The sequence below is a fragment of the Trichechus manatus genome, unplaced genomic scaffold (genome assembly GCF_000243295.1).
Source record: "Trichechus manatus latirostris isolate Lorelei unplaced genomic scaffold, TriManLat1.0 scaffold00126, whole genome shotgun sequence".
In the NCBI taxonomy this organism is placed as follows: Eukaryota; Metazoa; Chordata; class Mammalia; order Sirenia; family Trichechidae; genus Trichechus; species Trichechus manatus.
This window is the reverse complement of record NW_004444062.1, coordinates 4,791,228-4,805,563: the sequence shown is the minus strand read 5'-3', so window position 1 is coordinate 4,805,563 and position 14,336 is coordinate 4,791,228. Positions and strand designations below refer to the sequence as shown.

Here is a 14,336-nt window from a genome sequence, read left to right as displayed (position 1 = left end):
CATAAAGTGATACTCGTGAGGAGTGTGCCTCTTAGCTCAAGTAGATACAAGAGACTAAACGGGCAGCTTCTGTTCAGAGGTGAGATGGGAAGGCAGAGAGGGTCAGGAGCTGGTTGAATGGACATGGCGGGGAATCGGGTGGAAAGGAGGAGTGTACTGTCACAGTATGGGGAGAGCAATTAGGGTCACATAACGATGTATGTATAAATTTTTGTATGGGAGACTAACTTGAAATGTAAACTTCATTTAAACTACAACAATAAACAAAAAAACAAAACAAAAAAAAACCCCATCATTCTACTCATATCTAAATCTTTGCTTTCAGCAGACTACCTTACCTTTAGCCAAATGGAGACAAATGGAGGCCTTGAGAGAACTCTTAATTTTCCATACTCTACCTTCTTGTATCATCTAACTTGTGTCCATTATTTTCTACCATCTTTTTTCCTATTCTCCTTCCTCAGGGAGCTGAATTATAGCCCCCTTCCCCCATCTTCAACCTCTTACTTTTCTGTTAGCTCCTTTCAAAAGTTTAAATATTCAAAAGTCCTTCACTAAAAACAACAAAATACCCTTCTTCAAATGTATTCTCTTTCCATCATCTCATTGTTCTCCTTTACTTTATAGCCAAGCTGTCTACACTGGCTGTCCGTATGTCCTAATTTATCTCCTAAAGCAGAGGTTAAGAGCGTGCCAAGGTATTTATCCCTTTGATTTCACTGGCCCTCAAAGCAGCCAAGTGGGACCTAGTAGACTCCTGCTGAGCTAGGCCAATGACTTCCAGGCATGAGCAGTCTTCTCTGTTTAAATATTATCAAAACAAAACATTTTTTAAGTGTGCCATGATGTGGGAAAGATTGGTAAGCACTGTCCTTATGCTGTTCTCAACCCATAGCAATCTGGATTTGCCCCTGCCACCCCATGGAAACTATTCTAGCCATTCTGTTTTTTTCCCTCCTTTTCTAAATCCAATGGATGTTTTCCACTACAGATAGTCCCTGACTTACGACGGGGTTCCATTCCAATGAATCCATCGTAAGTCAATTCTGATGTAAGTTGAGTACCTTTTTTTTTTTAAGCTTTCATTACTGCCTGCTATATGGCAGTGTTTTGAACAGCAAATCATAACACTGAACATCTGCCAGTGAACATGTGAGAATGATATCAGCAAATTACGCACTGCAACATTGTACATGGTACATATTACTAACTATAAGATGGTAAAAAAAAGAAAGATGGTCACAAATGTGGTTCCTTACAACTCCAATATATTGGCAGTCGAGGACTACCTGTATTTAATTTACTTGACTTCTGAGTAGTTTCTGACACCTTCCCCTTTTAATATCTTCTTTGGCTTCTGTTATAACACTCTTTCCTGATTCTCTACAATTTGACTATTCCTCCTTAAAAAGTTTAAAAAAAAAAAAAAAGGAATTCCTTATCTACTGCTAGCCCCTTCACTGTCAATTTTCCTTAGGATTCGATCCTCAATCTTCTTTTTGACCTTACCCTCTCTCCTGGATTTCAACCATTATCACATTTGTGACCGCATTGTCACCCACTGTCTATCTACAGACTGATAACTAACTGCAGCTTATGTATGTATACTTGCATGGACACAAGTCGGGAAAACCAAAATACTCAAAAAAAAAGGGTTATCTTCATTCATGAGTTTCTACTACCCCTAACCCCTTGTTCCAAAACCCCACATTATGGTCACAGTAAAATATATGCAATTTTATAAACTTCTTGATCCCTTTTGCCTTTGTTGTTTTGTGTCTGCTGTTTCTTAGTTCATAGAATAACCACTGCCACTGAGTCGATTCTGACTCATGGCAACCCCATGTGTGTCAGAGTAGAACTGTGCTCTGCAGGGTTATCAATGGCTGATTTTTTGGAAGTAGATCACCAGGCCATTCTTCCAAAGCAATTCTGGGTACACTTGAACTGTCAACCTTTTGGCTAGCAGCTAAGCATGTTAACCATTTGTACTACTCAAGGACTCCAGTTCACAGAAAAGCTACTAACATTTACTTAGCACTTACTATATGTGTCAGGCACTATGCTAAGTGTTTTGCATACCCATATTTTTTAAAGCATCTCAACAACTCTATATAGTAGTAATTATTACTGTCCTCATTTTACAGGTGAGGAAACAGAAGCTCAGAGTAATTTAAGTAATCTACCCAAGGATATCAGCTATTGACCTGGACTGCTCTTCTCCTTGCAATCTTTACTTGGTTAATGTCTTAATTCCTACTGATCTTTCACTACATATCTTAGGTGTCATCTATTTCAGAAGCCTTCCCTAACAACAAACCCATCCTGTACTATTTGGGTATGTAATCTTCCTTCTCAGTTTCCCAATGTACTTTACTCATTGCCCCATTAAATGTAAATTAAATGAATAAATAAGACAGTACAAGAATGCATTTGGATTGTGGTGCTGGCAAGGAATATTAAAAATACTGTGGACTGCCAGAAGAACAAAGAAATACAACCAGAATGTTCCTTAGAAGCAAGGATGATGCGACTTTGGCTTGCGTGCTTTGGACATGCCATTAGGAAAGACTAATTGCTAGAAAAGGACATCATGCTTGGTAAAGCAGAGGGTCAGTGAAAACAAGGGAAATCTTCAATGAGATGGGCTGACACAGCAGTCAAAGCAACAGGCTGAAACATACCAACGATCATGAAGATGCCACAGGATAAGGCAAGGTTTCATTCTGTTATACACAAGGTTGCCATGAGTAGGAGCCAACTTGATAGCAACTAACAACTATTAATAATTTAATATTCCACATATATTTGGGTTCAGGGAAAGAATATTATATATTTTTCATTAAAAATTAATAAATTGACATTTGCTTAAAATTAGTCTTTTAGAAATGCTAACTGTGAATCAATCTTTCTGAGTCCAAACAATCCATGATGCTACTGGGAAAATGAAGTTTTTGGGCTTATGAGACTAGAGATCAAACACTGGCTTATTATACTTTACTGAAGAAGTGAAATACTGTGAGGCCTCTTGGAGACAAACAGTAAGGGCTTCCTGATGACATTACATGTCTATTTCAAAGTCAACCCGCAGAGACAAGGGTCTCTATTTTTACTATATAATTCTTGATTTATCTGGTTAAAATCAAATGGTGCAGAGGAAAGAACACTAACATGGAAATAATAAATCTAAGAATGTTTTTGCCATTACCCAGCTATGTACAAATTACATAATCTCTCAGAATTTTAGTTTTCTTATTTGTAAATGATGATTTTTAAATGACAGAGATTAGAGGAGAAGGAAAACTAACTCAAAAAGAAAAAATGAAGTAGGCAAACAAAGGTGTTTCAATATAACTACAACAGTGATTCACATAAGGTGAAATAACCAGAAACTTGAGCACTAGAACCACATCTCTTAATTCTAGGCTGTTTGGTAAGAGAAGTCAACAAGTTCTGCATAGCAACCCAATATGGAGAAAAAGATACATAGCTTATCTACTGGAAAAAATAATTAGTACGAGAAAAGCTTTCATATAAGTTTAAAACAGGAAATCATTAGAAACAACTAAAATGCATGAAACTATGGGAATAGAATTAAAAAAAAAAAAAAAAAAGATGTCAATTAACATCTATTACCGAGCCCTGGTGGTGCAGTGGTTAAGAACTCAGCTGCTAAACAAAAGGTCAGCAGTTCGAATCCACCAGCCGCTTCTGGGAAACCCTATGGGGCAGTTCTACTCTGTCCTATAGGGTCACAACAAGTTGGAACTGACTCAGGGGCAAAGGGTTTGGTCTTTTTTTTTGGTTTATGCCAAGCTGTGTACTTTCTGTATCTCTAATTCTCACAACAATACAACAAGGAGATGTTATAACCAGGGCTTCGAATCAGTTTGTTCTGGTTCTAACCCTTGCTGAAATTTTGCATTTCCATCCCAGATATACTGAATCAGAATCTACATTTTAACAAGATCCCCAGGTGATTCTTCGGTATAATAATTTTTAAGAACCACTGCTCTACTAGTGGTTCTCAAAACTGGTTCCTAACCAGTAGCATTAACATCGCCTGGGAACTTGTTAAATATGCAAATATTCAGCAGGGGTTTGAACCAGAATGAACTGGCTTGCAGCCCTGGTTATAATCATTTTAAAGCTGAAAATACATTAAAACCCAGACAAATTAAGGGACTTCTTTAAAGTCACAAAGTAGTAAATAATAGAGGTATACTTGGAAAGCAGATTGGTTTAACGGCAATTCTGTGCTCTTTTCAATATACTGTTCTCACATCTCTCAAATGAATAGTGGTATAATACATACTACAGATTATGTGGTCATTAAAATGAATTAAAAGGTCAGAGGTGGGCTGACACATCTACAGATTAAAATTCCTCTTTCTATGATCTAGATTTTCTTTAATGAGCATATATGGGCTAAACATAAACACAGGAAGTCTTTAAAAAAAAATTAAAGGAAGCCATAGTCCATAAAAAGAATAGGTCCTTCTCTCAACTTAAATGATGATGAGGTATGCTTCTGCCATTAAAAGGGTACATAAGAAACTTTTTTAGATCTCCTCAGGAGCCCAGAATTTAATTTTACAACACTGAAATTTCAGATTATAGCTTTTTTTATTGAGTGAATATATTTCCTAGCTTACCTTATGGCTTCTGAATCAATGTGCACAGGTGCAATTCTTTCCAGTAGAAATTTGACCATCTCTAGAAAAGGATTTGTTGGCTGCTTAGGATTTGCAAGTTTCCGAGCTATTTCTCTCTATAGGAAAGAAAGAGTTTTACCATAAGTATGATTCACATTCATGTTTTTCCAAATGAAAATGATAGTAGCCATCAAAAGCATTTAAAAGAGTTGAAATCAACAGAACTAAACATTTTTTTAACTATAATTTATACACCTAACTGAGCACTGTCTGCAAAATCTGGATAGTGGAGAACAGAAAGGGGAGGATGTGGTTTCTGTGTGATTTATGTCTTTTGTCTCATTATCTCTGCCATGAAATTACTGTTTAGTATAACAATCTGTTTTCATATAATAATTTGAAAAAAAAAGAACCATTTATACTTTTAGATATATGTTTATTTGGCTTTTATTATTTTTATAATTTGACAAAATATTGTTTTATTTCAGTTATTAATTTCTTTTTTTTAAAGAGGAGATTCATAAATACGTAAGTATTTGTAAAGTTTTTCAGTTCTGGAAGAACACAGTTGAGGGATAGATGAATATCATGTACTCCTCTTGCGTTTTAATTATTTATAACTTAGACATAGAATTACTACAGTCTGTTTCATAGACCCAAAAGTAAAAGTAACTTTCTCAATTTAAGCGCATACATAGTGGTATTATATCAAATAGCTCCTACAAAAAGACAATGTGCTGGATACTAGGGAAAGAAATTTCCTGTAATAACAAGGCTTTTAATTGAATACCTCTGATTAGGAAATGTAAATTTTAGCTGAAGAGATAATGCACGTTAAAAATGTTTCCAAATTCGATTATGGATGATGGTTGCATATTATAACTGGTATCACTAAACTGTACACCTGAAAAATGTTGAATTGGCGAATGTTGTGTTATATATATTTTTACAACAATAAAAGTTTCCAAAACTATAAAATAATAACTAATGGCAGTTGTATTTATAAGCTTTGGTTCATAAAGATAATATTTTAGGATATATGTTCAGGAGGACAAGGGAGAAAGAAAAAGAGATTTCTACTATAGTCTCAGTGACATCTTAACACAAATTACAAAGGCCATTCTAAGTTACATACCATCCATATTTGTTATTAGAGTGTAAATTAGAAGGACTCAGATTCTGAAGAAAATTTCTTAGTCATTAGGAGATGTCTGATTTATTTTAGCAAGCTGTATTTAACTGTGCAAAATTCAGCATTTAAAAAAATAAGAACTTTTTATTCAGCACTTAGTTAGAATAGGTTATTAGGTTACTAATACATGGAAAAACTAGGTATTAGGAAAGGCAGTTACGGCACTATGTACAAACATAGATAAAATTAAAAAGTAAATGCTAAAGGGAGAAATAATTTACAATTATATAAATACAATACCAGCAATATATAAAATACACTTACATATATAAACAATACTAGATTAAGCCAGAGTTCTTAAAACTTGACTTTTCTGCATTCCCATATAACAGTCATACAATTAGATAACACCCTATGATATTTTATGCTGGCAATATTTAGGAAATCTCCCATAGTAATTATTTAAAGATATTATATTTGTTATAATCTTAAGTGATACTGGGGATACACAGCTGAAATTCCGAAACGAGATTAGGTTGTGGCAGTAAGTATTAACAAATAAATGGTTTTCTTTAGACATTGAAGGAAAAAGCACACCCACACATAACTCAAACACATACACACCTAAAACCAACAAGTTTTATAACAGAAAAATAGTTGAGAAAGCTTCAACCAGAATTAACAATATGCAATCCTTTTAAGAAATGACAGCTGGCAGAAACAGTAAAAAAAAAAAAAAAAAAAGTCTTCTGTATTGCTGACAATGTTTCAAAAATTTCTATCAAATCTACACTATTAATGGTAGATTACTACTATGACTAATACCTATTTAGTAGTTACAAAAGTTGTTTAGTAAGTTAGGCATTGTTAAGGAATATCAAAGAAATAAAGAACTAGCCCCTACATATTCTCAATTATCTTATAATTTAATAATCCTTTTATTACAAAAAAAAGAGCATAAAAAATGCTATATCCATATATGCCTTTCCCTCTTCATATATTTTTCATTTTTAACAGTAAAAAATGAATTTTGTCCGGTAATTCCCCCTCATACCCCTTTCCTTCCCACAACTTATCAAAATGACTGCTAAGGAGACTCAATTTTATCAGTATTTTTCACAGTTGGAATCAGTTAACTGGATAAGGACACTGCAATTTCTCACAAGAAGTGATTTCCAAAGGTTTAACTTTCATATTAAAGTGAGATATGCATCATTCTCGCTAAAGGCTAAGTAAAAAGGAAAATGGGGAACATTTTATGAATGTGGCCAAATAACATAAGAGACTAAATCAGCACCTCTCCCACACTTCCTTCTTTAGTGCCTCCAGAAGATATAACTGTGATGATCTATACCAATCAGCCCTGAATTTCAGACTTCTAAACACAACTGCTGAGAGGCCACACACTTAGATCCATTAACTTCTCCCACCCCTAAGGCATCTCCTCTGATATCTAGTCACCCAGACTAGAAATATGGCAGTCATTTTTGACATTGTGGTCTAATTCCTACTGATCCTTTAAGACTTATTCTAGAATAAGCCATTCCCTGACCCACATCCACCCCTGCCTGGGATGGGTGCTGTTCCTTTTTGCTGCCAAAGCACATGACTCTACAAGAACATTTAACACACTCTATTCTCTACTGAATTATCTGTCTACCTAATGTGCAAGCTCTGAGAGACCATGCATAATACAAGTTTCTGTATTAAACAGTGTTTGTTAAAGATACAGGCTTGATCAAGGAATCAAGTAATATTTGGACTTCTGAAGATACAATGCATCTCCAACCCCATATAGGTTTTTTTTTTTTAAGTGTGGTCCACGAATGATCCAATTAAAATCACTTTGAGACTTGTTAAAAAATGGTGATTCAAAATCCCACTCCAGGCCTATTCTAAGAATCACTAATGTTTGTCATATACTTGTAATATCCTAAGAACTACCATTTATTTAAATTCTATATGGCAGGGCAGGGCCTTGATTTAGGCAATCTGATTCTTGTAACAGCCCTATGAGGTTGGCAATATCTATAGATGAGGAAAATGAGGCTCAGAAATATTGAGTAATTTACTAACTGTCAAACTGTTAGTAAATGGTGTAGCTGAAATTCAAATCTAGGACTCTGTCTCATTTAATGCTGAATAAACAAGTTTCTAGGAAATTCTAAAAATTTGGGAACCACTGTCATAGGAAGGCAAGAGAACCCACAAAACATCCCGAACCCGTTGCTGTTGTTGATTCTGACCCATGGCTACCCCATGTGTTACGAAGTAGGACCGAGCTCCATAGGGTTTTTGTGGCTGTGATCTCTACGGAAGCAGACTGCCAGGGCTTTCTTCCATGGCACTGCTTGGTGGGTCCGAACCACCAATCTTTCAGTTAGTAGATGAGTATAAATCATTTGTGCCAGCCAGGAACCTCACAGGAAGACGCTGGAACATAAAACAGCAAGGAGAGCTGAAGCTATGGCAAATACGTGGTCTTTCTCTAGGACCAAAACCTGAAGTCTAACGGGGAAGCAAATCTCATATACCACATATTTCAATAATAATTCTCATCCCTCTCCCCTCTATTATACATGCATTAATCCACAGTATGTCTTTATTGTTATTCCTTCCTCAAAGAATTCTTGCTAAAAATTTTTCAATGAAACTAAGATGGAGAAGAAAAATGTTTGATCTTCATTCCCACTAACTCTGTTATTAATATTTGCCTTTCAGAAGTGATTGAACTTTAGAAAAAAAGGAGCTAGTGGTAAATACACATTATCAGGGGACAGAGAAGGGATTCTCAAAGATGGAATGAAAGTTGCATAAAATGACAGAAACTAAATTTTAAGTGTTTGCATACTACTTCTTTATTCTTCTACTTCAGAATGAAACTACCAGGAGAAAAGGAATAGGGATGTTAGCGGAAATATGCAACTAATATTCCGTAACCCTTGGGGAGAAGGACTAAATGATACAGATATTCTGGAAAATGGCATGAACTTTTTCTAACAGTGGTTGTTTTCCTGAATGTTTAAAGGGTATTATTAGTACTACTTTACACTAGAGAACATTTAGATAAGTTAAATAATGTACTTAAGTCACACAAAACGATAGCTGATGTTAGAGCTAGGAAGAAGGTATCATTAGCATGCTCTTTCCAGTGGCAGTAAAGTCCTCATCTCTACCTTTCTGGTTCCCAAAATCATGCTGACTCTGTGGCGGCACTGCATGGTTGGAGCATTCATTCCCAGATATTTTGGTAACAAGACATCTGTTCTGCATACACGTTTTGGATTGGGAAACCTTACATATTTCTGGTCTAATAAATTGTAGGGATTCACTTCCATGCCATATTTTCAAACATAAGCTCAATTCTTATTTCTCTCAAACCAAAAGTAGTACATGAGTGTTCTTCAGGTTCACATTTCTTGAGCAGTACTCTGTACTGGCTCTTGCAAAGAATGATGTAATGTACAGAGTTTATGAGATCTACGATCTATCTGCAGCTCAGCCACTATAATTAGCTATGAAATGCTGAATGAGAAACTTTACATCCCTAAAATTCAATGTGCTTATCTGTAAAATGAAGTGGTTAAACCAAGTATCTCTAAGGTATTTTTAAGCTATTTCATTCTATGATCCAATTATATTAGTTGATGCTCTGCAAGAGAGAGTACTCTGGAACTGAAATTCTAAGTGCCAAAGAAGTAAATGAATTTTTTTTTTTTAAATGTAAATATTTTAAAACAACAGTTGGCGAACTATGGCCTGTGGGACAAGCTTGGCCCATAGCTACACTCTAATGAGACTCTTAAATGTTCTCAGCAAATTACCCAGGTCTGGATTTCTGAATGTGAGGTAGTCTGGGCAGTTGGTATATCCACAAGTAAAAGTCCACTGATAGAAAAGTCTACTACTTTCATCTCCAAAAGAACTTCCCTCCATGTCCTCCTAATTACTGGTCTTTTAGATCCACTTAGAGTCCCTCTATGTCTAGACTGACTGAAAGATACCTTCTTGATGTTAACCAGACTACTTTGTGTATGTATCTGTGTGTATACATATACATAATGTATACATACATAATATATACATAAAAACACACATATCTATTATAGTCCTTATCACCTATATTTTAATAATTATTCAAAGCTAATCCTTTCTGTCTGTTGGTGAAGAATATTGAATATACAGTTAACTGCCAGAAGAACAATTAAGTCTGTCTTGAAAAATGTACAGCCAGAGTGCTCCTTGGAAGTAAGGATGGCAAGACTTTGTCTCATGTACTTTGGACATGTTATCAAGAGGGACCAGTCCTTGGAGAACATCATGCTTGGTAAGGTACAGGGTCAGCGAAAAAGTTGTCAACGATTTCATTTTACTTGGATCCACAATCAACACCCATGGAAGCAGGAGTCAAGACATCAAATGACATATTTCATTGGGCAAATCTGCTGCAAAAGACCTCTTTAAAGTGTTAACAAGCAAAGATGTCACTTTGAAGACTAAGGTGTGCCTGACACAAGCCATGGTGTTTTTAATTGCCTCATATGCATATAAAAGCTGAATAATGACTAAGGAATATCAAGGAAGAATTGATGCCTTTGAATCATGGTGTTGGTGAAGAATACTGAATATACCATGGATTCCCAGAAGAATGAACAAATCTGTCTTGGAATAAGTACAGCCAGAATGCTCCTCAGAAGCAAAGATGGCAAGACTTGGTCTCATGTACTTTGGACATGTTATCAGGAGGGACCAGTCCCTAGAGAAGGATATCATGCTTGGTAAAGCAGAAGGTCAGTGAAAAAGAGGGAGACCCTCAGCTAGACAGGCTGACACAATGGCTGCAACAATGGGCTCAAGCATAATAATGATTGTGAGGATGGTGAAGGAATGGGCACTGTTTCATTCTTTTGTATATGGGGTCACTATGAGTCAGAACTGACTCAACAGCACCTAACAAGAACAACAACTACAACAATCCTTTCTGGGACAAAAATTAGACATAAATAACTATACTAATTCTCTTTCTCTTATTCATCCCTGTAGCCCTAGTCCCAAGCATAATGTTTGTCATATACACGTAATACCGTAAGAACTATCATCATTTAAAACTTATAGGGAAGTGTGAAGCCCTGGATTAGCAAATTTATGTTAAAATTAATTCATTTCACCTGATTCTCTTAACAACCCTATGAGGTGGATAATATTTGTAAATGAGGAAAACGAGGCTCAGAAATACTGAGTAACTTACTAAAGGTCATGGTGGCAGTAAATGGTATGGCTGAAATTCAAACCTAGGACTCTGTCTCATTAGATACTGAATAAATGAATGAATGAAGGTTTCCTTCCTGAAAGTTTCAATGATACTGGTTTTCTATAAAATAAGGGGTCTAAGAATAGAATGAGGTCAAAGGTCTAAAAAAGAATTACATTATCTACAAACAGAAAAATGAAATCACATATATGGCTAAGTGGCTATTGTTGATTTATTGATAAGGGTCATTTCCATGCTCATACACAAGAAAAAGCATGCACACATAAGCATGTAGACAATTCTTATCATTCACTCAATGAATGTCTGCAAACTACAATGCACTTTATTCCGGAAATTCCTAGGACCAATCTCCCTGGCTTAGTTCTCAAGTTTTTTCCTGGAGGAAAGAACTAAATGGACCACAGATAATATACTCCCAGGTAATGCAGAGTTCAACATGTTGTTGAAAACACACAAACAAAACACTGCATGTAAAACCGGCTTTAACAAAAAATAAATTTGTGTCTAAAGCTAGGAGGATATATGTAAAAGTATAATTTACTAACCACACAAACGTCTGCTTGTTTGCATGAACAGGTTGGGCTGATTAATAACTCTAATTGAGATCGCAGCTTCTCATCATCACCAAGAACCTGGTTAAATTTCTTCACAAAATCTTGTGCTTTCCCAGGGTCAGGCAGATTCTCTATAAAATTAAAAGAGAATTAACATTACCAAAGGAAAGCTAATCTACTAAACTAAAAGCAGAGGCGGGGCCAAGATGGTGGAGTAGTCAAAGACGCTTCCAGTGGACCCTCTTACAACAAAGACATGAAAAAACAAGTGATTCAATTATATATGGCAATCTGGGAGCCCTGAACATCATAGGCAGAGTTGAGGAACCAGACTGAGTAGCAGGAGGAGGGAGAGATGGTTCGGAAACAGTGAGGAGTTACCAGACCTGACGCAGCGACAGCCTGAGCCCTTCAGGCCTGATCAGCTCATGGGTGAGCAGTGAGGCAGGCAAGCAGCGGTGCTGGGGAGGCGTGTTTTCCATACCGGGAGAGACCCAGCATCAGAGTCTACACGGCCACCCAGAACCAGTGAGAAGCAGCCCTTGATCCGGCGAAAGATAAGTAATTGTGTACGGTCTAATGCGCAGATCAAAAACACCCCTCTTAAGGAAAAACCTCTCTCCCATTTACCTCCCCACTCCCGGCTCTACACTGGGTCCCAAACCGGCTTCAGCAATTGCCGACTCCCTGGGCCGGAAGTAGCATCTGACACATGTTTGGAGCCATTCTCCCTGCCTTGGGAGAGTAAACAAATTAACAAACAGGGGAAAAAATAAACTGCCAGCTCCACTAAGCCAGGAACCCAGGGTAGGCACAGCTCCTTTGCCTAGGCACACGCATAAGGGATCCACGAACGTTCAGTGCCTGTCCCCCTGCAAAGACTTGTGTGGGCCCATCTCAATAGCGTAGGCCCTCATTACCACAATACAATAGGGTATATACTGGAACTCTAACTGTTTCAGCTGTGAAGTGGCACGTTCCTGACACTTGACACAGCTCTGCCCATTAAGCGGGGTCTTCACCTACCCACAGCAGGGGCCTGAGGACTGGTGGCTCCAGCCATGCCAACCAGCCACGTGCAATAGGGGCCCATGAATAAGAGGTGGCCCCTAGTCTGTACAGCCAACAACATTAGGTGCTCATAGTCCAGCTGCAAACCCACCCACCTATGCGCTCGAGGGAATAGGGGTACGCCTTCCTTCTGGACACCTGGGGGTGGCCGTCAGCCCCCTGCCTTTCTCAGAGTGTGTCCCCCTACTGCAGCCAGATGCCTGTGCCTACACCAATCACCCATGCCTGTCTAGGACTTAAGATGAGAGCCTACAACCCACACTTCGTGACTGTCTACCTGGGCACCTGAGCTGAATCCACACAGGCGGAGTGGGCAGACTCCTGAGCTCACATACCTAGAAAGAGATCTAACCACCTGGTCACAGGACATTAGACATTCAAAGGTGCCAATAATCAAACTAGCTCATACAAGCAGCCTATTTGGGCATATCAAGACAAAACAAGAAGCTAGGACACAGTAAACAAACATAAAATAAATAAATATAATAACTTATTGATGGCTCGGAGACAAGAGTCAATATCAAATCACACAATCCATGATGGCTTCAGCAAGCTCCCAAAATAAAGAATCTAGAAATTTTCCAGAGTAGGAAAATTTCTTGGAATTACCAGAGGCAAAATACAAAAGATTAATATACAGAACTCTTCAAGAAATTAAGCAAAACGTAGAACACGCAATAGGGAAAATTAAAAAGATTAGAGAAGAGCATAATGACAAATTTAACAGGCTGCAAGAATCCACAGAGAGACAGCAATCAGAAATCCAGAAGATTAACAATACAATGTCAGAATTAGATAACTCAACAGAAAGTCATAGGAGCAGAATTGAGGCAAGGGAAGTCGAAATTAGTGAGACTGAAGATAAAGCACTTCACACCAACTTATTTGAGGAAAAATCAGATGAAGGGATTAAAAAAATTAAGAAACCCTAAGAATTATGTGGGATTCTATCAAGAGGAATAACCTACGAGCGATTGGGGTACCAGAACGGGGGGGATAACAGAAAATACAGAGAATTGTTGAAGATTTGTTGGCAGAAAACTTCCCTGATATCGTGAAAGATGACAAGATATCTAACCAAGATGCTCACCGAACCCCACATAAGGTAGATCCCAAAAGAAAGTCACCAAGACAAATTATAAACAAACTTGCCAAAACCAAAGATAGAATTTTAAGAGCGGCTAGGGATAAACAAAAAGTCATCTACTAAGGAGAGTCAATAAGAATAAGCTCGGACTACTCAGCAGAAACCACGCAGGCAAGAAGGCAATGGGGATGACGTATGTAAAGCCTTGAAGGAAAAAAACTGCCAGCCAAGAACTATATATCCAGCAAAACTGTCTCTCAAATATGATGGTGAAATTAGGGCATTTCCAGATAAAAAGAAGTTTAGCGAATTTGCAAAAACCAAACCAAAATTACAAGAAATACTAAAGGGAGTCCTCTGGTTAGAAAATCATTAACATCAGATAACAACCCAGGACTAGAACACAGGACAGAGCAACCAGATATCAACCCAGATAGGGAAGTCACAAAAGTAAATCAAAGCTAAAACACTGAAAACAGGGAAACAGATGTCAATATGTAAAAGATGACAACATTAAAACAAAAAAGAGGGACTAAAAAATGTAGTCATAGATCTTTCATATGGA

The 14,336-nt window shown here is 37.2% G+C and overlaps 1 protein-coding gene across 6 annotated transcripts in view; it reads right to left on the bottom strand.

Moving 5' to 3' along the window:
* Positions 1-14,336, bottom strand: part of PDS5A (PDS5 cohesin associated factor A) — a 169,874-nt gene that overhangs the window by 62,033 nt on the left and 93,505 nt on the right. For all 6 annotated transcript variants that reach the window (XR_002825358.1, XR_002825359.1, XM_023738931.1 and 3 more), the window contains exons 16-17: positions 11,605-11,744; positions 4,656-4,771 (exon numbers count right to left, since the gene is read on the bottom strand). Coding sequence is in view for 4 of the 6 variants with exons in the window: in XM_023738931.1 (XP_023594699.1) it covers positions 4,656-4,771; positions 11,605-11,744 (256 nt within the window). In the remaining 2 variants the exon portion in view is untranslated. The remainder of the gene's footprint in view (positions 1-4,655; positions 4,772-11,604; positions 11,745-14,336) is intronic.